Raw genomic sequence first — 27,119 nt, forward strand, 5'->3', positions numbered from 1 at the left:
TTAGAAGCCCGTTGCCCAGGTGATAATATTAGTTGCTCTTCTTGCTTGGCATGAGCATGATTATGTTAATATGTTTTGGGGGAGGGCTTTCACGCCAAAAGGTTTTTAAAGGAAGAGAGATCATGTTGTTCCGGGGGAAGAGTCATTACGTTCTAGGAGGAGCCCATGCTGACAGGAGAGCAGAGAAAGGCCACGTGGAGGAGAGGAGAAGCAGCCAAGATGGCATAGTGCTGAAGGAGAAGCCAGTTTGTGCAGAGTTTGTGCAGAGAGAAGGAGATGGGAACAGAGGTGAATAAGGCTGGTGAGGACAAACCTTTGATCCTGGGAAAACTTGGATAAGTCAGTGGCTTTGGGAGCCCTGAATGGAAAGGGAAGTGTTTTCCCACTGTGTGTATTTCTTGCCCACTGGGTACAAGCTAGGATTAAAGCTAATGGCCCACCAGTTCTTGGCTTCATTGTTTCATTACCGTCTGTCTGAATCTAATGTGAACCTGTATGGGCCAGGCGGCTGTGATAGTGGCCGTGGCTACTGGCTTTACAGGTATTTTGGCATTTTTTTCTTTAGCTATTGCTTCTCTATGTTCATGGCTGTGTTTTTATGGCCTGCTTGCCTAGCAGCTCCTGAGCCAGGCCATGCTTCTTCTGAGTCTGATGGCACACTTGCTCTTTGCCATGGAAGGGTGAGTGGTGCATATTTGGGTTCCCCTGTGGGAATGCTAAACAATGAGACTGAGTCTTTTTGCACATCACGGTGTTCTACCTGGAGGACAGGCCCCAGGAGCTGGTACCACACCCAGCTACTGAGAGTTGCCCATACTTGATATTTAAAATTGCTTTAAAGACATTATGGCTCTGTGAAACATATATATTTATTGCTCCCAAGAAGATGTGAGACATTTATCCAGATGGCAAAATGACTCTAATTGCTTTAATCAGTGGTTAAGGCCATGGGGTGAGACTGAGGGCAGCTCCACACTCAGCAGTGGCTAAGGCCGTGGGGCTGGATCAAGCCAGCAGGGATTCAGTGGCCTCTTGACAACTAAACACCTAATATAATTTAGCACAAGTAACTGGGGACTTTTCCATTACAACAAACACTACAGATTTCACCACTTTCAGTCCCTTTGTGGATATAAAAATAAAAGGCCCCTTTCACCAGACCCATGTTATAAGTTTAAGTCTCTAAGAATTTTAATCACTTCGCAGTTTTAAAATAGTTTTAAAATGTTACATATTGCCCCAACTGGGTAGCTCAGTCGATTAAAGTGTCATCCTGATACACCAACGTTGCAGGTTCAAATCCCCGGTCAGGGCATGCATAAGAATCAACTAATGAGTGCATAAATAAGTGGGACAGCAGTTTCTCTCTCTTTCTCCCTCTCTTTCTCTGTAAAATCAGTAAAATTAAAAAAAATTAAAATGTTATAGATTGCTTTCTGAAAATAGAATTATGTGCTGCTCTTCCCTGAAAATACTGCCATTTGTGGTTATATATGTGGCTCTCTCAGAGCTCATGACTCAATAGCAGCTTGGCACTCAGGCAGACAGTGAGGTCTCTCCCAACCGGGCAGTTCTTCATCCAGGAGCCCTAGGCAGTGGGGAAAGGGCCACAGGCAAATGGGCCACAATAGGACTGGATTCAAGGCCTCTGAAAGGGTTTTATTTCTGGACTGCCCTCGCCAAGGGCTACATCAATTACACTGGGTAACAATTTTTTTTCATTTTCTGTTGCATGAGATTTTAGAACTGTTTCTATATATTTCTGCATAGCTGATTCCAAATCTGAAATCTGTTTTTTGGTGCATGCTCTAGTTTTTATGCAATTTTAATTTCTTTTTATTACAGTTAATGGCATGCATTGGTTTTTAAATTGAAGTTAAAGGGCAAACGATTCTTGGATTGAACATAACCATAAGGCAATTAATGTTTTACAAACATCACTTTTACATAATTGTAGTTGTTTTTAAATGTAAAAAATTATTATCTGATAAAAACACCCTCTTATTTTGTTTTAAGATTGAATCATGGCTTCTTTGAGTAGGCGTAAATGTAAGAATAGTCCTGACACCTTCTGTTATATATGTGGCTGTTACACACTTCCACGTCAAAGGCGCAATATTTCATCATTTGTGACACGTGCATATATTGCCTATTTTCAACGATTCCAATTGGTTATTCAACTCATCTGCGAGAAGATTATAATGACATAAAAATTGTCCTTGACTTTCTGAAGTATAAGGAGCGTAACTGGATCATTTGTGTGGATCTTAAAATGGTAAATTTCCTGCTAGGAAAACAGAGAGGTTTCAGGAAGTATCCTTGCTTTCTGTGTTTGTGGGACAGCCGAGCTCAAGAGAAACACTGGACACAGAAGGAGTGGCCGAAATGTGAAGCTCTGGAAGCAGGGATAAAAAATATTGTGAATGAACCTGTAGTTAATTGAGACAGGATCATTTTTCCCCCACTTCACATCAAACTTGGCTTAATGAACAGTTTGTTCAGGCTTTGAATAGAGAAAGTGAATGCTTTCAACATATTATTTCTGCTTTTCCTGCCTTGTCTTTTGAGAAGATAAAAGCCGGTGTATTCGATGGACCTCAAATTCAAACCCTCATACATGACAAAGAATTTGCCAGGAAGATGAATAAGGAGGAGAAGGCAGCATGACAGTCTTTTGTGGTAGTTACAAAGAACTTCCTTGACAACAAAAAAGCAGAAAACTATGAACTTCTGGTTCAAGGGATGATGTTGCTTTCCGCAACATTGAATGTAACATGAGCATTAAGATTCACTTCCTGAACAGTCACCTTGATAAGTTTCCCAAAAATCTTGGAGCTGTTAGTGATGAGCAGACTACTGCTGGAGCATCAAATGAGATTGTCCTCAACAAGTACACAAACGCAAGAGCTACAAACACAAATTTTTTTTCTGAATAATATTTAAATAAGTTTTGCACAAATTTTATGATTAAAATAAGTGTTTTAATATGTTCTATTTTGAAATTGTAGACAAATTCTGATGCAACCATATCTTTTAGTGTATTTACTGCATTATATAAATTATTATATTTTCACAAAGATAATGCCCAAGAAGACATTCTACTTCATTATGTTAAACTAAATGTTGAAAAATTTGCAATAAGATGAAAACCTAAAATCTTAAATTGCAAAAAAAAAACCGTGTCTTACAGAGAAAAATTAATGTCAGATTTGAGATCAGCACACTCGAATTAGGTAAGAATAAGTGTTTTTGTGGATGCAACAAAAATTTTGTTCCTTAGTGTTATCCTTGAACTAGCGCCATAGCTAGCTCCTTTTCTAATTGCCTTTCCCCTGTCCTTGGAATGATATTTCAAATATTTAGGGAAGCCTTGCCTGTCTGTGTGGAGAAGATCTAAAAGGAAGTGACTTACTGCTTTGGGGCATGTCATCGTTAATGTTTGGAATGCCCACAGCATAGCTATGTACTCAGATGACAGGAGTCTGTTCCATATCACTCAGAATAGCTTCTTGCAATACTGGGGCTGTAATGAGGAGGCAGGAAAGAATGTTTAGGTGCTTGATAATTGTTTCTTTTTAATTAGGAATAAGAAAAACAAGGAAGGGCAAGAATTCTTACCAAAAAACACTGGATCCTTTGCTAAGTGCAAAGAAAGGAGGATGCAAAGAAAGAAAAACACTGTCACTGTCCCCACACCCAAGATGATTACACTCCAGTGGCAACATCAGCCTGTGCCAACACAAGCAGCAGCCCAGGCCTGCACACTTACCCCACAGGGGAGCAGTAGACCACAGCCTCAACAGCGGGTGGCCACGGATACACTGCCGAGTGGTGAGCTGTATTGGAAACAGCTCCCTACTAAAAAGAATAACACTGCATTTGTGAAGGGTTGACTTAAACTAGACTGGATTGGAGGTCTTGTGTATACTAATTCACCACATTGATGATTCTCTGTGGTCTTTGAACTGGAGCTCAGAATGATGGGAAACCAGGAACTGCATATACTGCCACCCATCTGCTGGCGTGGCCCGAAAGTGTGCCTGGCAGTGGAGGATGGAGAACAGGGGCTATGGCTGTGGCATTCCCCAGGAGCTGAGGAGAGCAGGAGGCAGACCCCTGTTTCTGGGGGTGGCTGGCCCAAGATTGATGGTGGAATCAAGACGGGGCCTTGAATGAAGGGTCAGGCTAGGTGAATGCCCTAGAGGGCTCTAAGCCCCCTGGCAGGGAGGGCAGCGCGAGGAAAGGAGCCCCAGAGGCTTGGCAGGATGGGGTTCAGACTGGGTCCACAGTGTCAGAGTATTAGAGAGAGTAATGTGGGTCCTTGAACCCTGAACTCAGTTGCCCGCTCAGGGAGCAGGGCCCCGTTCACTGCTATACCCTGGCACTGGCAGTGTGCTTCCAACACATAGTAGGTGCTCAGCAAATATTTGCCAATTGAATACCTTAAGGAATTGAACTCTGACAAGTGGCCTTTATCCTGCAGGTGAATCATGGAAGATTTTACAGGGCAGTGGTGTTTGTGGCAGGTACTCAGGGCCCTTCCTCTGAAACATTAAACATTTCTGACCTGAATCTTGTGTCACTTGTAAAATTAGTCTGAGAAATGAAGCAAATGGGAGCAAATAAAGAACAGCAGCTTAATGTGACTTCTGCCAGCTGATGGCAGAGTTCGGTGAGCCTTCAGCCATGTGGGGATGTCTGGAGGGCTCATTGGGTTGGAGAAAGTTGGAGAAAGTTGGAGAATGCCCAGATGTCTCTGTCGGGAACTGTATCCTGCTTCTGTGCACTGAGAGCCTGGCTGGCTGATGCCCCCAATGGCCAAGGTCTGTAAGGCTTCACTCTGTTTTATCTCCTCCCTGCTTGAGCCTGGAGAATCTCAAGTTCACAGAGCTCTCTGAACACCAAGCTTTCCTGTGCCTTGTCCTCCTTCCTCTTCTGTGTCCAATGGGGCCATCTGCCTGGGCTGCAGCTGTCCCATATCCTAGCTAAGCCCCTGAGAAGTGGCCCTGATAAAAATGGCAGCCCTCCACGCTGCCTGTGAAGTAACTTGAATTGAATCCTCTGATAGTATTCTGAGTTATGCTTATTACTGCCCTGTGGTTTTTCTTGTCCACTAGATGATTTGGTTTGGTTTTTAAACAAAACTAGTTAAATGGATAGTTTTGAGTTGTCCTTTGTCCTGATCCTGTGTGCAAGACTCCGTAGCTGCCTAATTACAATGGCTGGTCCATGTGTGATAATCCTCATCACAACTTGCTCAGAGGAGCATGTCTCAGGTCACTGTGCCCCTAATGCACACCTCCTGTCCCTAGATCAACAGCCAGCTGTATTTCCTTGGACATTTTCCCTTGGATGCTGACCTGTAGTCACTCCCTCGTAAGATATTAATGGAAAGCTTTAACCCATTTGAAACTTTGTAAGCGAGAACCCTGCTACTCAACATGCCCATGTGGGAGCAAACAGCTGGCAGTCAGGTTTGTTTCACAGTGGGAGGAAGGCCTGTGTGTGGGCTTACAGTTTGCATTTTGGCAGCAGTCTGCAATATTTTTGGAGTCCCAGCATGGTGCTGGGTATATTCACGTGTCACTCCTGGGACTGTTGATGTGCAAAACCATGGTGGCTATCCATCTTTGCCAGGGCTGACACCTACTTCTTTACAAGCACAGCTATTAATACAACTCACTTGTGATGGCCAATTTTGGGAGGGGCAGAGCTCCAGTGTCCCTTTACTTCTGCCTTGCCCTTCTTGACTACTTCTTAAGTCAGAGGCATCAGCCCTGGTCTGCCCCAGTCTGTCTTGGTGGCTTAAGGCCAGCCCTTTGCCCTAGTGGACGATTCTCCTGGGGTGGCCTATAGATCTGACTATGGTCTCTCATTCTCTGTGGCTGTGTGATCTCAGGTGTCTGTGGACTGTTACATAGACAGGCTTGCTAAGTGGGGTCACATCAGCAGCTGCAGGAGGGGCTGCAGGCCCCCTGATAACCATTCACCACTTTCTCAGGGGAACTAGTCATGGTGGCTGAGTTGGTGTAGTCACACCAACCTGGGTTTGACTCTCTCTGCTCTGCCACTCATTGACAGTGTGACCTGCGAAAACTCACTCTGCCTCAGTTTACATAGCTGTAAAATGGAGACAAGAATAGTATTTGCCTGTAGAGTTGTGGTGAAAAAAAATGAGAAAATATTTAGAAAGGTCTAAGCATAATGCTGAGCACATAGCAAGTATCCCAAAAAGTACTTATCTTTACAGAATTTGGACCCAGCTTACTTCAATGATAACCTCATCAGTGTTCTTTGAGCCAACTGTATACAGTTTATGAAATAGAGTTATTGTTTATTGTGTGGTTTTTAATCTAACTTTCTTTATTGGAACGGGGTTTTTAAAACTAGAGAATGAAACAGCTAAATTTTTATCTATACAACTATATTAAAAGCAGCCCTAGAGCAAGGACTCTCCTGTAGCCCACATGGTGCCTTGAGTAGTGTGAGGCTGGTGGTTGGGCCCACAGATGCCACTGCAAATGTGTGGGTGGCATCTCCTACTCATTGGCCCCTTGGAGCACCTCTGGCAATGTGCCCACAGCACAGAGGTGTAGAGGTCATTGCAGGTTAATCTACAGCTGTAAGAAATGATATAAAGATACCCATGTGCCCTTTATCCAGTTTCCCCCATAGTAGCATCTTGCAAAACTATAGGGTAATTTCACCACTAGGATATTGACATTGATACAGTCCTGTTGCCTTTTATAGTCACACATAAATCTTTCCCTCTTTTACACCCTACTCAACCTCCAGAAAGTACTAATGTGTTAGAACCTGGACCTAGGTGAGGGCAGAGCTCTGTCCCTGCCTTGGATGTCTTACCGTGATGAACTTTGATTTGCTGATTGTGAGAGTGACATAAATGAGTCATATCATTAAAAATAAACTCATACAGTCCAGCCAGGCCCTAAATTGAAATAGCAGGGGTCCAGAAAAGGAAGCAAAGACTCATGATGACATCCGTGGAAAATGAAGACTTGTTAAGATGCTTTCAAAGAAGTAGGCAGTCACAGCTAAATAAAAAAACAAAGGTCACTTTCATAAAAGTTAAATTTTCCTTCTCCAGTGCATTCACCCTGGTATTTTATTAGATGCTTTTAAATATTTGTACTCTTTTTTTTTTAAGCGAGAGAGACAGAGAAGGGACAGATAGGAAGGGTGAGAGATGAGAAACATCAATTCTTTGTTGCACTACCTTAGTTGTTCATTGATTGCTTTCTCCTATGTGCCTTGAACAGGGGGCTTCAGCTGAGCCAGTGACCCCTTGCTCAAGCCAGCCAGCAGCCAGCAACCTTTGAGGTCAAGCTGGTGAGCCCGCGCTCAAGCCGGTGACCTTGGGATTTCGAATCCGGGTCCTCTGCATCCCAGTTCGATGCTCTATCCACTGTGCCACTGCCTGGTCAGACTGAATATTTGTACTCTTTATTATGTTTGAGTATTATCAATAATTCATCTTAATATTCTGGCTGCTACCAATATTTACTTTATAAAGATTTATTGTATCCCAGAGTCTGCATTTATGCTTTCTTGGGAGGACAGCACTTCCATAAGATTTCAGTTCTGCTTCTCAGAGTTTAGAGAACATGGAATTTGATGTTCAGAAATGTTCTAGAAAACTGGCTGGGGTATGGCAGCTCTGCCAGCACTACCAGAGTCCTTGGGTCAGCCACAGCCACCTTCTCATGCTGTGTTTCCCTCCCAGGAGCCGGGGTTCGAGAGGATGTGTTTCTCATTTGGAGGGAGATGGAGGAAGCCTGCAGCACACTGGACCAGATCCAGAGGCTGGTGACCGAGCCTTCCAAGTCTGATGTGACTACCACAGACCATGGTGGGTGCTGCTTGTGGTTGCTACTGTGGCAGAGTCATAACTGCTACTGATTGGGGATGGGCTGTTTCCAAGTTCTTTACCAAGGAGTGCTCCTTAGTCCAACCTGAGGAGAGCATCTGGAGCTGTGTGTGTGTGTGCAGTGTGGATGTGTGTTCATGTGCATGTGTGCATGTGTGTGTGTTTATGTGCAATATGTGCACATATGTCAGCATGCATACATGTGTGTATGTGCATATGAAGATTGTTAATGAAAAACATGAGCTGGACATTAGTTAAAGTAGTAAAAACATTCTATTCAGGAACTATAGCAATGAGGTAAAGAGATGATACAAACTGGGCTCAGTTATAAACACAGCATGGACAAGTGAGGATTTATAGCCAAGGAGTAGTGTGGAGGTGGTTTAGTGGATAGAAAACTACTGAGAGGAAACATCAGGGATCAGGGGAACTTCTGCCTAAACTAACCCAACAGGATTCTTGCCGTAGACAGGCCACAGTGACCCATGCACCTGGGGATGTTGAGGGGATTCTGGCTAAACTGACTTAGAAGGATTTTTGCTAAAATTGAACAATGCAAAGACAAACAAGAAGTCCAAAATCACAATCTGGTTGAGAAGAGGATTCAGAGAAGCCTGAGTTTTTTAATGAGAAAAACCTGGTTGTAAATTTCATCTCCATCCCTAGATTAACCTGAGTTAATCTCTCTCTCTCTCTCTTTTAAAATGAGAGGTGGGGAGGCAGAGAGACAGCCTCCCGCATGTGTCCTGACTGGGATCCATCTGGCAAGCCCCATACCAGGCAATGCTCTGCCCATCTGAGGCTGCTGCTTTGTTGCTCAGCAACCAAGCTATTTTAGCACCTGAAGCAAAGCCATGAAACCATCCTCAGTGCCCGGGGCCAACTTGCTCGAACCATTCTAGCCATGGCTGTGGGAGGAAAAGAGAGAGAGAGAAAGGGAAGAAAGAAAGAAAGAAAGAAAGAAAGAAAGAAAGAAAGAAAGAAGAAAAAGAAAGAAAGAAAGAAAGAAGAAAAAGAAAGAAAGAAAGAAAGAAAAAAAGAAAGAAAGAGAAAGAAAGAAAGAAAGAAAGAAAGAAAGAAAGAAAGAAAGAAAGAAAGAAAGAAAGAAAGAAAGAAAGAGGAGAGGCAGGAGGAAGGGTGGCAAAGCAGATGATTGCTTTTTCTGTTTGCTCTGACTGGGAATTGAACCCCAGACTTCCACATGCCAGGCCAATGCTTTATCATTGAGCCAACCAGCCAGGGCCCTGAGTTAATCTTATGTAAGTTTTAGTTTATTCTTCTGTAAAATGATTATAATAATGTCAGTCTCGAGGGATTATAGTTAAGATTAAGTAAAAAAATGCCTGCTTTGCACCAAGCAAGTACTTAGTAAATGTGAGCTCATTCTTTCCCCTTTCATAGTTAAGAGAGTTAGTATACTGACTCTCCTGCCTGAGTGCTTGAGTTAGTAAAAGATTTCCCTAACCATAACCCTAACCCTTACCCTAAATGACAACAGTGATTTACGAAGGTGATATTAGCAGTTAATATTTATAGCATATACCTTGCATGTCAGGTACTGGGTTCTTCATAAATATTAACTCATTTGATTCTTCCCACAATCTTATCAGATAGATTCTACTATTATTTTCATTAAGGATTAAGTAACCCTCAAGGTTATCCAAGGCCAGACAGCTAAAAGAGGTAAAGTCAGAGTTCACACCCAGTTCATCTTTAAAAATACTGAGTCTGGCCCTAACCCCAGACACTCTGATCTAATCCATGTGGGATACAATCTGGAAATTTTGGTTTTTTGAAAGCTCCCCAGGATACCCTAACATGTAACATATTTAGGGAACCTCTGCTTGGCTGTACTATCTCCTGGTACCCTGCCTGCATTACAGAGTATCAGTGTGGGAGGAGAGCAAAGAGGCCAGGCTTCTGTGGCAGGCAGGGATATGGCACATGTGCGGAGAAGGGAAGAGGCTGAAGGCCTGGGTGAGCTGGATGTCCTGTGCAACATGACAAATTCCTGGAGACTGACTTTTTCCTGTTACTGGGTGTCTGAACTTGGGCCTGGGAAGCAGCAGCTGCACTTGCTTTGTCAGGACCAGCTCTCTGGGGTTCCTAATAATGAACCTAATCAGGCTCATTTGGAGGGGCTGCTCACTTGTAGGGACAGCCTACTTGGTGTGGACTTGAAGTTAAGAACCCAGACAGTCCTCTCTCATCCTGAGTAAATATCCATGCGAGGTAGAGAATGCTGATTTTGCTGCTAAGGTATTCGTTTGGGGGAGTGCTGTGGACTAAATTGTCTCCCTCACATTCATATGTTGAAGTCTTAATCCACCAACCACATTGTGACTATTTGGAGGTGGGGCCCCTAAGGAGGTAAATAAGGTTAAATGAAGTCATAAGTGTGGGGTCCTAATCTGTTAGAACTGGTGCTCTTATAAGAAGAGGAAGAGAAGCCGAGACCTCTCTCTCCACATGTGCACAGAGAAAAAGCTGTGTGAGGTCACAGAGAGACGGTAGCTGTCTATAAGCCAGGTACAGATGCTCCATCAGAAACCAACCTTGTGGGCACCTTGATTTGAACTTCCAGCCTCCATAACTGTGAGAAAATGAATTTCTGTTGGTTAAGCCCCCTAGTCCATGGTATTTTGCTGTGATAGCTAAAGCATTCTAATACAAAGAGTATTTAAGCTTGAGGTAGCTAGTCTTGAGGGTTAACAAAATGGTTTTAGATGTTATTCCTAAAGGAAACAGAAGAGCTATTAGCATCATAATTGATAGAAAGCTATATAATCATTCCCTTCTTTCCATCTAATACATGTACACACACATGCCCATACACACACATATCAGACATTAAGCACCAAAATAACCCCAAGCATAAATTTTCAAAAGATGTGCCTGACCTGTGGTGGCACAGTGGATAAAGTGTTGACTTGGAATGTTGAGGTCACTGGTTCAAAACCCTGGACTTGCCTGGTCAGGGCCCATATGGGAAGCAGTTTCTATGAGGTGGTGCTTCCCGCTCCTCCTCTCTCTCTCTCTTTCTCTCTCTTCTATAGAAAAATCAATGAATAAATTTTTAAAAAGTTTTAAAATTTTTTTCAAAAGATGTTTCAAATGTGCTACTGCTATTTAAAAAAGAATATTTGGTCAGGACCTTTCCACTGTTGGATACCCAGTGAAGCTTTCGTAACCTTGCTTTAGTTCTAGAGGCCACTTGTAGAGTGTCTGACCAGCTCCTGTTGCCAATTATAACCCAGTGTTATTGAAGCAAAGGCTATGTCAGCCCAAAACCCTGTGTTTGCTTCATGTGAAGGCAGTGGCCATTCCCCAAGTTTGTAGGCCAGAGGAGATAGAGTAGTCATCGGGAGAGTCGAGGGGTCAAGATGGAGATTATGTGGGCTGCCATGCATATGTAAGCTTCATGTGGGTTAGATAAAAAAAATCTCTTCTTGGGTATGGCAGCACATATATGCCCCCTGGGCTGTGCACACTGGGAACAGCTGGCACCATGACTATGGGAGCAGGAGAGCAGTTTCTGGCAGAGATGACTCATCAGCCTGATGCCAGGGATAAGAAGATGGTAAAGCCAGACACTCTGACCATTGATTATTTTTTTTTTTTGTATTTTTATTTTTTTGAAGTGAAAAGCAGGGAGGGAGAGAGATAGACTCTCAAATGTGCCCAACCAGGATCTACCTGGCATGCCCACCAGTGGGTGATGCTCTGCCCATCTGGGCTGTTGTTCTGTTGCAACCAGAGTCATTCTAGTGCCTGAGGCAAAGGCCATGGAACCATCCTCAGCTTCCGGGCCAACTTTTGCTCCAATGGAGCTTTGACTGCTGGAGGGAAGAGAAAGATAGAGAGGAAAGGGGGAAGGGTGGAGAAGCAGATGGGTACTTTCCTATGTGCCCTGGCTGGGAATCAAACCTGAGACTTCCACACGCCAGGCTGATTCTCTACCACTGAGCAACTGACCAGGGCCTGACCACTGGTAATTTTGACCTCTTTTGATTATCAAGAACAGGACATGAGTATTTCCTGGGACAAAAAACTGACAAAATTATATGAAGCAACAGGTTTTAAAGACATTGGACACCAAGCAAAGAAGGCCAGTGATCTTTGAGATACAGGAAAATCCAGGTGAACTCCTTATGATTGTCCTAGCTTAAGGTTTTGAGAGTCTATCCAGAACATGGTATAGGAAGAAGGCTCATAGGTGGAACACAGGAAACTTCTTTGTTTGGTAGCCAGAGTGAAGAGTCCTAAGAGACCAAGACATCTAGATTTCACAGGACAAAGTACCAGAGAGGGGAGAAATGCACAGAAAGAGAACTCTGGAAATCTACAGAGAGCGCCCCCTCCTTGAGAATTTGACTCAGTACTGATCGACTCATTTATATGAGGAAACTGCCTGAGGCTGGGAAAGATTCATTGGAAAGAATTAGAAAGAATGGGTTTGGAGTTTGCACACAACCTGTTATCAACAGCCCAACTGGAAAAATGTGTAACTGTGGGGCAATGGGGAGACTATTTGGGAAAGCATTGCTTCAGTAATCAGGACTGACTAGCCTTTAAACTGAGCTATGGGGCCTTCTAAGAAATCATAAAGGCAAGACATAAAAGGAAATAATACAGGTAATTTAACTGCATTACAAACAAAGCTCACAAAGATTTATAAGAATACAGAGACATCTAGTACCTGTCAAGGTAAATTTCTCAATGATTGGTGACCAACCAAAGATTACTAGGCATGAAAAGAATCAGGGAATGTTCCCTGAATAATAAATCAATCAAACTGACTGGGAACTGACAAAGACATTAGAATTGGCAGAAAAGGACATTCAAACAATTATTACTACTGTATTCCATATGTTCAAAAAGTTAAGTAGAGGCAGGAGATATTTAAAAAGATACATGTTGAAGTTTTAGAGATGAAAGTTTTAGGGAAGAAAATATTTTAGATAAAAACATGCTGAATGGGATAAATGACAGTTAATCATTGCAGGGGAAAAAAAAGATGAGTGAACTTGAAGTCCCAGTAAACAAACAAATAATAAACAAACGATGACAAACAGAGCATCAGTGAGCTGTGGGACAATGACAAGCAGCCAAATATATATATATATGGCATTTCCAAGAAGAAGAAAAAACAGGCAACAGGAAACTATTTGAAGGAATAAAGATTGAAAGATTTCCAAATTTGATGAAAATTATAACCCAGAAATCCAAGAAGTTTCATAAATGACAAGTACAGGAAAATGAAGGAAACTTTACCAAGGGATATATAATCAGTTTGTTCAAAACTGGTATTAGAAAGGAAATCTTAAAAGCAACCAAATTTAAAAAGGTACCTTTGTACAAAGAAACAAAGATAAACATGACAGCGGACTTCTTGTTGCAGGTGAAAAGACAGTGGGCAACATTTTATTTTTTATTAAATACTTTAAATTTTCAATATAGAATTCTACATTCCATGAAAATATATTTCAAAAACAAAGGCAAAAATAAAGACTTCTTAAGACATTCAAAAGCTGAATTTATTATCGGCACATCTATACTGCAGGAAATGTTAGAGGAAATCTCCTAGGCAGGAGGAGAATGATACTTTTATATGAAAAAAATAAATGGAAATCTGGATCTACACAAAGTAATAAAGAACACCAGAAATATGCCTGACCAGGCGGTGGTGCAGTGGATAAAGCATCAGACTGGGATGCGGAGGACCCAGATTCGAGACCCCAAGGCTGCCAGCTTGAGCGTGGGCTCATCTGGTTTGAGCAAAAGCTCACCAGCTTGGACCCAAGATCACTAGCTTGAGCAAGGAGTTACTTGGTCTGCTGAAAGCCCATGGTCAAGGCACATATGAGAAAGAAATCAATGAACAACTAAGGTGTCGCAATAAAAAACTGATGATTGATGCTTCTCATCTCTCTCCATTCCTATCTGTCTGTCCTTATCTATCCCTCTCTCTGACTCTGTAATAAATAAATAAATATATAAAATCTTTAAGAAAAAAAAGAATACCAGAAATAGCTACATGGATAAATATGTGATTTTTTCCTATGTCGATATCTTTAATACAATTTTCTGTTTAAACAAAAGTAATATGTCTATAACAGATGTATAAGTAAAATGTATGACAATAATAGCTCAGAAAGGAAGAGCAGCATTGTTTATAAATTCTAAAAATAAACAACCCCATATATTCACTGACAATTGACTGGATAAACAAAATGTGTATATATTTATATATGTACAACAGAATATTATTCAGCTTTAAAAGGAAGGAAATTCTGACACACACTAAGACATGAATAAACCTTGAAGATGGTATGCTAAGTGAAATAAACCAGACACAAAATGACAAATATTGTATGATTTCACTTGTAGGAGGTAAATTTACATTCAAACTTATAGAGACAGTCCACACCAATGTGCATGTATTTATGCCACTGAATTACACTTCTAAAAATGGTTAATTTTAGGTTCTGTATATTTAACCACAATGAAAAGCAACAATAAACCACTGAACTTAAATATATATATATATATATATATATATATATCCAGAAGGAGAAAAATAGAAATATGCTCTTGTGAGTCTCCTGTACTTTGCATAAAGTAGTATTATACTAATTGAAATTAGACCATGATATATTAAAGATGTATATCATAAACCTAATATAACTACTAACTGACAAAACAAGCCAACCAAAGAGATAAAATGAAATTGAAAATACTCAATTCAAAAAGCTTCCTGGAAAAAAGAGAACAAAGAACAGATAAGACTAGAGGTATACAAGATGGTGCTGGAGTAGGTGGACATACCAACTTTCACCTCCCAGACCAAAGTGGATTATAAACTAATTTTAAGAACTATCATCTGGAAAAACCAACTTTGGACTAAACTAAGAGGACTCTTCAACCAAGGAACACTGAAAAAACCACACTGAGACTGGTAGGAAAAGCGGAAATGTGGAGAGGGCTGCCCAGCTCCCCAGAGCAAATGGCAGAGGGGAGAGACTCACATGGCGGGAAGTGAGTTTAGCAGAGAGGGGAGGGTCCTGAATCCCAGGAACAAAGCCCCAGCCCACAGCCCCAGAGCCTAGAAGAGGCATATGGACAGTATTTAGCTGGAAACAAGTCAGGATACTGTTTGTGAGAAAGAGACTGATTTCTCAGACCCAGGATTCTTCTTAAAGGGACTGCGCAGAACACCTCTCTCACAACTACTCACCCAGGGTTCTGGGAGACAGGGAGAGAGGAGAGGACCAGAGTAGCAGGAAGAGAGTGTAATCTAAGAGGCACAGGGAGAAACATTTTGGGAAACAGCCACCCTAACCCCTGGGATGAGTCACTCCCCAAATCTGAAGTGAATATTTCCCTGGAAACAGCAATACAGCAAAGGGAAGCAGGACACCAGCCAAACAAACTCTCCTGGCACTCAGAGCAGAGTCGCTTAGAAGGAGGGAGCTTTCAGGACTACAGTAGTGAGTCTTAGGGTCTGAGCTGCAGAGCCCACACCCCACACGGCTGAGGGCTCATCAGAGGGTGGGCGGCGGGGGTGGAAGTTCTGTCGGTAAGGGCAGAAGCTGGCTGGCGACCACTGGGCCCAGGTGTGAGCTCAGTCTTGCCCAGCTGGGGAGGAGGGTGCGTAAAAAAGTGGTCAAGCCGAACTGCAGGCCGCCTGCAATCCAGCCTGCGGAAGAAGGGCGGGAACCACGGAAGGGGGGGAGACAGGCCCTTGAGCAAGGGCTCAGGAACACAGCCTTGCCTCGCCCACGGAACCGAGGTTTGTGGCCTGACTTGGGAGCCGGCTCCTCCTGCAGGGGTGGAGCCAAAAGCCCAGAACAGGCAGAGACCCACTAATAAGCATGGGCACGCAGTCCCACCAGGCCTGTGGAGCCAAGGCTTGCAGCTGTCCCACGAGCGGGCTCCTCCTGCAATGGCGGGGCGAAAGCCTGGAAACAGGCAGAGACCTGCAGCTGAGCAAAGGTGCTCACCACTGCCCTCAGGGCCAAGCAAAATGCCACCCATAGGGGCGGGCAAGGCCAAGGCCACCAAGGCTTGTACACCCAAGCACGTGATCACAGCCACTCCCTTAAAGGAGAGGCGGAAACCACAGCAACAGCCCCAGTGGGCAAGCAATGGCAATGCCCATACTAAAACGCCCTAGGCAGCAACAGCAGAGGGGGTGGCAGGCCTGCGGACAGACTATACCTAGGGAACAGAGGCCACACCAGGGGACTCCAGGGGCCAAAACCTTCTTTCTCACAGAGAAGATGAGAAGGCAGAGAAATGCAACACAAATGAATCAAGAGAAACCTCCAGAAAAGGAAATGAATAAATCAGATATAACCAAATTACCAGATGCGGAGTTTAAAGTAACGATTGTTAGGATGCTCAAAGATATTAGAACAATAGATGGTCATTACAAACACCTAAATAAAGAGATAGAAAATATAAAAAAGGACATTGAAATAATAAAAAAGAATCAGTCAGAAATGACAAATACAATATCAGAAATGAAGAACACAATAGAAGGAATTAAAAGCAGGATGGATGAAGGTGAGAATCGAATCAGTGAGTTAGAGGACAAGACAAATAAAGGCATGGAAGCAGAGCAGAAACAAAAAAAGAGACTCAAAAAGTCTGAGGAAACTCTAAGAGAGCTCTGTGACAACATGAAGAGAAATAACATCTGCATCATAGGGGTTCCTGAAGAAGAAGAGAAAGAACAAGGGGTAGAGACTTTGTTCAAGCATATCATAGCTAAACACTTCCCTCAATTAAGGCAGAAAAAAAACTCACATGTTTAAGAAGCACAGAGAACCCCACTAAAGAGAAACCCAAAGAAACCAACACCAACACACAACATAATTAAAATACCAAAGCTAAGTGATAAAGAGAAAATATTAAAAACTGCTAGAGAAAAAAATACTATCACCTACAAAGGAGCCCCCATAAGGATGACATCCGACTTCTCAACAGAAACACTTGAGGCCAGAAGAGAATGGCAAGAAATATTCAAAATAATGCAGAACAAGAGCCTACAACCAAGACTACTTTATGCAGCAAGGCTATCATTTAAAATTGAAAGAGAAATAAAAAGCTTTCCAGACAAAAGAAAACTCAAGGAATTCACTACAACCAAACCATGGCTGCAAGAAATGCTAAGGGGCCTGTTGTAAACAGATCAAAGGAGAAAAATAATATAGCAAAAGAGGAATACAGTTTTATAGAATAAAATGGCAATAAACAATTACATATCAATAATAACCTTAAATGTAAATGCCTTAAATGATCCAATCAAAAGACGCAGAATAGCTGCGTGGATAAGAAAACAAGACGCATACATATGCTGTCTACAAGAGACACACCTTAAAACAGAAGATGCACATAGACTGAAGATAAAAGGATGGAAAAATATTTCACGCAAATGGAAATAAAAAAAAGCTAGGGTAGCAATACTTATATCAGACAAAATGGACTTTAAAACAAAGACTATAGTTAGAGATAAAGAAGGTCACTACATAATGATAAAGGGAGCAGTCCAACAGGAAGATATAACAGTTATAAATATCTATGCACCTAATATAGGAGCACCTAAATATACAAAGCGGACTTTGATGGATTTAAAGGGTGAGATCAACAGCAATACTATAATAGTAGAGGATTTCAATACCCCACTAACATCACTAGATAGATCCTCAAGAAAGAAAATTAACAAAGAAACAGCAGACTTAAAGGACATGCTAGATCAACTCGATTTAATAGATATCTTCAGAACCTTTCATCCTAAAACAGCAGAATATACATTCTTTTCAAGTGCTCATGGTACATTCTCTAGTATAGACCACATGTTAGGGCACAAGAGCAGTCTCAACAAATTTAAGAAGATTGAAATCATATCGAGCACTTTCTCCGATCACAATGGCATGAAACTAGAAATCAACCACAATAGAAAAACTGAAAAATACTCAAACACTTGGAAACTAAATACCATGTTATTAAATAACAAATGGGTAAACAATGAGATCAAAGAAGAAATAAAAAAATTCCTAGAAACGTATGATAATGAGCATACATCAACTCAAAATTTATGGGACACAGCAAAAGCAGTCCTGAGAGGGAAGTTCATAGCATTACAGGCATACCTCAAGAAGCTAGAAAAAACTCAAATAAACAACTTGACCCTACATCTAAAAGAACTAGAAAAAGAACACCAAGTAAAGCCCAGAGCTAAAAAAAAAAGGGAAAGAAATAATAAAGATTAGAGCAAAAATAAATGATATAGAGGCTAAAGAAACAATACAGAGGATCAATGAAACCAGGAGCTGGTTCTTTGAAAAGGTAAACAAGATCGATGAACCTTTAACCAGATTCACCAAGAAAAAAAGAGGACTCAAATAAAATTAGAAACAAGAGTAGAGAAATAACAACTGACACAACAGAAATACAAAATATTGTAAGAAAATACTATGAAGAACTGTATGCCAAAAAACTAGACTACCTAGATGAAATGGAAAAAATCCTTGAAACATATAATCTTCCAAAAATTAATCTGGAAGAATCAGAAAAGCTAAACAGACCAATTACAACAAATGAGATTGAAACAGTTATCAAAAAAAAATCCCCAAAAAGAAAAGTGCTGGGCCTTATGACTTCACAAGTGAATTCTACCACATATTCAAAGAAGAACTAACTTCTATCCTTCTCAAGCTATGTCAAAAAATTCAAGAGGAAGGAAGACTTCCAAGCTCCTTTTATGAGGTGAGCATAATTCTGATTCCAAAACCAGGCAAAGACAACACAAAGAAAGAAAATTATAGGCCAATATCCCTGATGAATTTAGATGCAGAATCCTGAACAAAATATTAGCAAACTGGATCCAGCAATATATGAAAAAAAATCATACACCATGATCAAGTGGGATTTTTTCTTGGGAGGCAAGGCTGGTACAATATTCATAAATCAATCAATGTGATTCATCATACAAACAAAAGGAAGGAGAAAAACCACATGATAATTTCAATAGATGGAGAAAAAGCATTTGATAAAATCCAGCACCCATTCATGATCAAAACTCTCAGCAAAGTGGGAATAGAGGAACATACCTCAACATGATAAAGGCCATCTATGACAAACCCACAACCAACATCATACTTAATGGGCAAAAATGAAAGCAATCCCCTTAAGATCAGGAATAAGGCAGGGGTGCCCCCTTTCACCACTCTTATTCAACAAAGCTCTGGAAGTCCTAGCCACAGCAATTATACAAGAAAAAGAAATAAAAGGCATCCAAATTGGAAAAGAAGTAAAACTAGCATTATTTGCAGATGATATGATAGTGTATATTGAAAACTCTAAAGTCTCAGTCAAAAAACTGCTGGACATGATAAATGAATTCAGCAAGGTGGCAGGATATAAAATTAATACTCAGAAATCAGAGGCATTTTTATACATTAAAAATGAACTGTCAGAAAGAGAAATTAAGAAATCAATCCCCTTTACCATTGCAACCAAAAAATAAAGTACCTAGGAATAAATTAAACCAGGGAGATTAAAGACTTGTACTCAAAAAATTATAAAACATTGATAAAAGAAATCAGGGAAGATACAAACAAGTGGAGGCATATACCGTGCTCATGGTTAGGAAGAATAAACATCATTAAAATGTCTATATTACCCAAAGCAATTTATAAATTCAATGCAATACCGATTAAAATACCAATGACTTACTTCAAAGATATAGAACACATATTCCAAAAATTTATATGGAACCAAAAGAGAACACGAATAGCTTCAGCAATCTTGAAAAGAGAGAATAGAGTGGGAGGTATCACACTTCCGGATATCAAGTTATACTATAAAGCCATTGTACTCAAAACAGCCTGGTACTGGCATAAGAACAGGCATATAGATCAATGGAACAGAACTGAGAACCCAGAAATAAACCCACACTTTCATGGACAACTGATATTTGACAAAGGAGGTAAGAGTATACAATGGAGTAAAGACAACCTTTACAACAAATGGTGTTGGGAAAATTGGACAGCTACCTGGAAAAAAATGAAACTAGACCACCAACTTACACCATTCACAAAAATAACCTCAAAATGGATAAAAGATTTAAATGTAAGCCATGAAACCACAAGCATCTTAGAAGAAAATATAGGCAATAAGCTCTCTGACATCTCTCGCAGCAATATATTTGCCGATTTGTCTCCACAGGCAAGTGAAATAAAAGACAGGATAAACAAATGGGACTATATCAAACTTAAAAGCTTCTGCACAGCTAAAGACAATAAGAACAGAATAAAAAGACAAACTACACAATGGGAGAATATATTTGACAATGCGTCTCATAATGGGTTAATAACCAAAATTTATAAAGAACTTGTAAAACTCAATACCAGAAAGACAAACAATCCAATCCAAAAATGGGCAAAAGAAATGAATAGACACTTCTCCGAAGAGGACATACAGAGATGGCCAATAGGCATATGAAAGAATGCTCAACATCACTAATCATTAGAGAAATGCAAATTAAAACCACAATGAGATTTTACCTCACACCAGTCAGAATGGTGCTCATCAACAAAGCAACACAGAATAAGTGCTGGCGAGGATGTGGAGAAAAGGGAACCCTCCTGCACTGCTGGTGGGAATGCAGACTGGTGCAGGCACTGTGGAAAATAGTATGGAGATTCCTCAAAAAATTAAAAATCAAACTGCCTTTTGACCCAGCTATCCCACTTTTAGGAGCATACCCCAAGAACACCATAGCACTGTTTGAAAAGAAAGAAATGCACCCCCATGTTTATGGCGGTATTATTCACAGTAACGAACATCTGGAAACAGCCCAAGTGTCCTTCAATGGATGAGTGGATTAAAAAGCTTTGTTACATATATACTATGGAATACTACTCAGCCATAAGAAATGATGACATCGGATCATTTACAAAAACATGGATGTACCTTGATAACATTATTCTGAGTGAAATAAGTAAATCAGAAAAAACTAAGAACTATATGATTTCATTCATAGGTGGGACATAAAAATGAGACTCAGAGACATGGACAAGAGAGTGGTGGTTATAGGGTTGGGGGAGGGAAGGGGGACAGAGAAAACCAGTTAAAATGTGATGGAAGACAGTTGGACTTTGGGTGATGGGAATGCAGCATAATCAAATGTCAAAATAACCTAGAGATGTTTTCTCTGAACATATGTACCCTGATTTATCAATGTCACCCCATTAAAATTAATAAAAAAACAAACTATGAACAAATCCCTATGCACACTGAACATATCTTATTTTAAAGTAAAAAAACCAAAACGGGACGGCCCTGGCTGGTTTGCTCAGTGGTAGAGCATCGGCCTGGTGTGCAGGAGTCCTGGGTTTGATTCCCGGCCAGGAGAATCACAGGAGAAGCACCCATCTGCTTCTCCACCCTTCCCCCTCTCCTTCTTCTCTGTCTCTTTCTTCCCCTCCCTCAGCCAAGGCTCCACTGGAGCAGAGTTTGCCCGGGCGCGGAGGATGGCTCTGTGGCCCCTGCCTCAGGCGCTAGAATGACTCTGGTTGCAACAGAGCAATGCCCCAGATGGGCGGAGCATCGCCCCCTGGTGGGCATGCCGGATGGATCCCAGTCAGGCGCATGCGGGAGTCTGTCTGACTGCCTCCCCATTTCCAACTTCAGAAAAATACAAAAAAAACAAACAAAACAAAACAAAACAACAACAAAAAAACGGGAACAAATACAATATTTAAAATAAAGAACAAGTAAATTTAAATTAAAAAAAGAACAGATAAGACTAATAGAAAAAAAAAGACAAGATGATTTACATATACCTAACCATACCTATGTCAAAAGTTAACAATTTGTACATTTTAAATGTGTATGTCTTATTGTATGTCAGTTATACCTTAACACAGCTTTTTTTATTTATTGATTGATTTTTAGAGAAGGAGGAGTGAGAGAGAAAGAGAGAGAGAGAGAGAGAAGGGGGAGGAGCAGGAAGCATCAACTCCCATATGTGCCTTGACCAGGCAAGCTCAAGGTTTCGAACTGGCAACCTCAGTGTTCCAGGTCGACGCTTTATCCCACTGTGCCACCACAGGTCAGGCTTAACACAGCTTTTAATAAAGTAAAAGAGATAGAGGTGGCTTACTCCTGAGGTGCTGAGTTGTTCAGAGTCATTGGTGTTGGTACATCTGAGCATTCTATGTGTGTGGATGCCAGCTGTGACTCTGAAATGAGAAAATGGCTTTCCTCACAAAATGTTCAGGAATTTATTCAAAGTTAAGGAAACTTTACTCATCTCAGATTATGCTGCAGCTCAAAACATTTCAGAAACTCTTCTTGTGGAATAACCTTCACAGCCATTCTGTGAACTACTAAAGATAATTAGTCTAATCATGTTGTGCAGTCATGCCAAGATTGCATTCTAAAAACTTTGGTTCAAAATGTCAAGATCAATGTCAAAAGACAAGGAAGGGGCTATAGGCTCATTCAAGCTGTATTGGCAGATCAAGTTCTACAAGAATTTTGAGCACTTTTTTGTTTTGGACAAATGAAGAGAAGAACAATCCTCTTTTTATTGGCATTATAATAATTAAATAAATAGTCTTGGGTAGTGCTGAAGTACACAGGTTTTGGAGTTAGCAAGATATTAATCCTGGCTCTGTCCACTTCTGTGTGACCTCATGCAAGACATTTATTATCTGTGCCTCAGTTTCCTTATTTGCAAAATTGGGATGAGAATTAAATGAGAAAACACATGTAAAACACTTAACATTATGCCAGCCTATAGTTAGAATATAATGATAACTTAAGAAAAGGTTAATCCATTTATTTATACTTTCATTTAGCTGAGTAGTTCTGATGTCTAGCTCTGAGCTAGATGATGAGTGTAATGGCAAGTAAAATAGACATGAAATGGACTCTCATAAAGCAGGACCTTGTACCGTTTCTTGCTCAATAAGGGTGAAAAATAAAATTTATATGGAAGTATAATTACCAACTAGGGTAGACTACCTAAGGATAAGTGTGAGCTTCTGAGTTATTTCACATCAGAGAAGAATAGCTTCTCAGGTATTCTGAAGTCAAGAATAGCTTTGCTAAGGAAATGACATTGGAGCTAATATCTGAGGATTGAGGAGACAAGTTAATGAGCTGAAGAGGGGGAGTAAGGGGAAAATATATGCCAGGCAGAAGAACAGCACATGCAAAGATCCTGAGGCAGAAAGGAGCATGGTTCTTGAGAAGAATTAATTTTACTATGGAATACTACTCAGCCATAAGAAATGATGACATTGGATCATTTACAACAACATGCATGGACCTTGATAACATACTGAGCGAAATAAGTAAATCAGAAAAAAACTAAGAACTATATGATTCCATACATAGGTGGGACATAAAAATGAGACTCAGAGACATGGACAAGAGTGTGGGGGTTATGGGGTGGGGGGGAGGAGAGGGAGGGGTTGGGGGAGGGGAGGGGCACAAAGAAAACCAGTTAGAAGATGATTGGACTTTGGGTGATGGGAATGCAGCATAATCAAATGTCAAAATAACCTAGAGATGTTTTCTCTGAACATATGTACCCTGATTTATCAATGTCACCCCATTAAAATTAATTTTAAAAACAGAAATAATTTTCACTAGTGGGAAACAGGTGAGAAGGTAAGGGTCAAGCAAGGATGAGAGAAGAGAGTTAAGATGTTAGTATAGCTGAGAGATGATGACATTTGGGACTAGGGTCATTATGTAAAGGTACAAAACTTCTGTATACTATTAAAATTAATTTAGTACTAATCCAGACTAGATTGTGATAAATTAAGATGTTAATTGTAATCCTGAGGGCAGCCACTAAGGAAATAACTAAAAATACATAGTAAAATAAATACCACAGGAATATAAATGGTATACTAGAAAATACCTTTTTAACATAAAAGAAGGTAGTAATAAAAGAACAAAAAATATTTAAGACATATAGAACACAAAATGGCAGGTGTAAGTCTTACCATATTATTTATTATATTACATAAAATAGATCAAATACTTCAATTAAGCAGCAGAGATAAACAATTTATTTTTGAAAAAAAAACACAACATAATCTGACAGAAAGTTGTCTATCATAGACACATTTGAGGTTGAAAGACACAAATAGGGTGAAAATAAAGGATGGAAGTAATATATCATACAAATAGTAACAAAGAGCTGGAGTGGCTATTCAAATTTCAGACAAAATAGACTTTAAGACAAATATTTTTACAAAGAGGGACATTTTATGATAATAGAAGAGTCAATTTACCAAGAAGGTATAATAATTATAAACATATGTGCACCTAACAACATATCCCTAAAATATATGAAGCAAAAACTGATAAATTGAAAGGAGAATCAGTTCAATAATAATAATTGAAGACTTTAATATCCCACTTTCAAAAATGAATGGGATAACTAGGCAGAAAATCAATAAGGAAATGGAAAACTAACAATGCAATAAGCAAACTGCACCTACTATATATCTATACCATATTCCATACAACAGCAGTAGAATATACATTCTTCTCAAAAGCACACAGATTATTCTTCAGGAGAAACTGTATGTTAGGCCATACAATAAATTTAAAATTATTGAAATCATACAAAATATGCACTCTGACCACACTAGATGCAATTGAAAATAAAAAACAGAAGGAAAAATTTTCAACTGAGGAAGATGTGTATATTAACAACATACTCTTAAATGACAAATGGGTAAAAGAAATCTAAAGGGGAATTAGAAAACATTTTGAAGTAAATGAAAATGAAAACCTTGATTTACCAAAACTTATGGGCCCAGCTAAAGCAATTTTTAATGTGATTTTTTAAATTCAGAAATTAAATTTAATGGGGTGACATTGATCAATAAGAGTACATAGGTTTCTGCCTGACCAGGCGGTGGCGCAGTGCATAGACCGTCAAACTGGATGTCAGGAGGACCCAGGTTCAAGATTCCCGAGATCGCCAGTTTGAGCGTGGGTTCATCTGGTTTGAGCAAAGCTCACCAACTTGAACCCAAGGTCGCTGGTTTGAGCAAGGGGTTACTCAGTCTGCTGTAGCCCCACAGTCAAGGCACATATGAGAAAGCAATCAATGAACAACTAAAGTGCCACAACAAAAAAATTGATGATTCTCATCTCTCTCCCTTCCTGTCTGTCTGTCCCTATCTATCCCTCTCTCTGACTCTCTCTCTGTCTCTGTCAAAAAAAAAAAAAAGTACATAGGTTTCAGGTAAATATTTCTATAACATTTGAATTGTTGATTGTGTTGTGTGCCCATTACCCAAAGTCAAATAATTTTCCATGTGCTTCTCCCAAAGTAACTGAGAGGAGAGCTTTATCAATCTGTCACAGGAGGAAAGGAAAGTGGTGTGATCAGGATGAGCTGCTAGCTCAGTGTCATCCTAGGCTTTTAGGTGAGCAGTTATCTCAACTTTTAATTTAGATAACTGCAGGGGGTGGAGTGGGCCCTTTAGCAAGTGACCTTAATGGCCCTTCCCATTTCCTGATGGGCAAAAGGAGACTCAGCCACTAATTGGTATAATTTGCACTGAAAGTGAAAAGATCTCCCCCTTTCTCTTCTTTCTTCAGCTTTGGGGCCCCTAGGCTGATTTGACATGTTTGGCTGCTCCTTCTTTCCTTTATGAAGTTCGAGTTGCTTTGAGGTCTTCCTCTCAACCCCCTTTTTGGAGGTTAATTGGAAGCCTGACCAATGCCCTCAAGGTGACTGCCTGGTCCTGGGTGAAGCTAGAAGGCTCTTTAAAAGTTAGTCTCTGGCTCTTTAAAAACCCTTGTTAAAATTGATTTGATTTGTTTTTAGGGAATTCTTTTATGGTGAGCTGGGATTTGTCACTGATAAAGGATTCTTGTTGTTTTAAAAGAAGGCAAACCAAAGCAGAGCAGAAGGACATGTTATAGTATGTACACTGCTATGGAAATAATGGAACGAAAATTTTATTTCTTACTACACCTATTGATTAGAAAGAAGGGAGGTGAATGATAAAGTAGGAATGAAGAGGAGATAAAGGCTTGGAATATAATTAACAAAAGTTGAGGAAAAATAGCCACCCTAAGGTTTTCTCCCAGGAAGCTGGTCAGACTGAGCAAGCAGCTTCATCTCCATGCCACTCCCTTGTGCTGCAGAGGACCTGTGGGGATCAGAAGCTCCTGAAGCCTCTGGAACTTCCTGGGATGAGAGGATACTTGTGAATCACATCGAAACCAACAGCTGGCATTGAAGGCAGTGCCCAAAGCAGCTGTTGATGCCAGATGTGTTTAAAGTTCAAAAGCTAAAAACAAGGTTCTTTGAAAGGTTCCAGGTCCAATAAATTTCAGTCATTATTTGAAAAATGTTCTATTAAAATTGGAGGCTGTAGTTCACATGTAGGAGTTATGGACAGATCCTTTATATATTATTGAGAAACACTGGCTTTAAAGTGTTTTATGTTTTAGCCCTGGCCGGTTGGCTCAGCGGTAGAGCATCGGCCTAGCGTGCGGAGGACCTGGGTTCGATTCCTGGCCAGGGCACATAGGAGAAGCGCCCATTTGCTTCTCCACCCCTCCGCCGCGCTTTCCTCTCTGTCTCTCTCTTCCCCTCCCGCAGCCAAGGCTCCATTGGAGCAAAGATGGCCCGGGCGCTGGGCATGGCTCTGTGGCCTCTGCCTCAGGCGCTAGAGTGGCTCTGGTCGCAACATGGCGATGCCCAGGATGGGCAGAGCATCGCCCCCTGGGGGGCAGAGCACCACCCCTGGTGGGCGTGCCGGGTGGATCCTGGTCGGGCGCATGCGGGAGTCTGTCTGACTGTCTCTCCCTGTTTCCAGCTTCAGAAAAATGAAAAAAAAAGTGTTTTATGTTTTCAATCTTATTCTAACTATACAACCACTTATGTAGTAATAGGTAAGAATAGGTAATATTTTTGTTTCCCTACTAGTGAGTGCTACTTTTTTGTGTGTGTGTGTGTGTGTGTGTGTGTGACAGAGACAGAGAGAGGAACAGACAGACTGGAAGGGAGAGAGATGAGAAGCATCAATTCTTTGTTGCGACACCTTGCTCGACCTTGGGCTCAAGCTGGTGAGCCTTGCTCAAACCAGATAAACCCACGCTCAAACTGGTGACCTCAGGGTTTTGAACCTGGGCCCTCCGCGTCCCAGTCCGAAGCTCTATCAACTGCGCCACT

At 40.8% G+C, this 27,119-nt stretch overlaps 1 protein-coding gene across 1 annotated transcript in view; it reads left to right on the plus strand.

Moving 5' to 3' along the window:
- VWA3B (von Willebrand factor A domain containing 3B) overlaps positions 1-27,119 on the plus strand; it is a 271,732-nt gene that overhangs the window by 74,811 nt on the left and 169,802 nt on the right. Inside the window, 1 exon segment of the mRNA XM_066267787.1 lies at positions 7,745-7,870. Within this exon segment, the coding sequence (XP_066123884.1) occupies positions 7,745-7,870 (126 nt within the window).

This window comes from Saccopteryx bilineata, chromosome 3, assembly GCF_036850765.1.
Source record: "Saccopteryx bilineata isolate mSacBil1 chromosome 3, mSacBil1_pri_phased_curated, whole genome shotgun sequence".
Classification (NCBI taxonomy): domain Eukaryota; kingdom Metazoa; phylum Chordata; class Mammalia; order Chiroptera; family Emballonuridae; genus Saccopteryx; species Saccopteryx bilineata.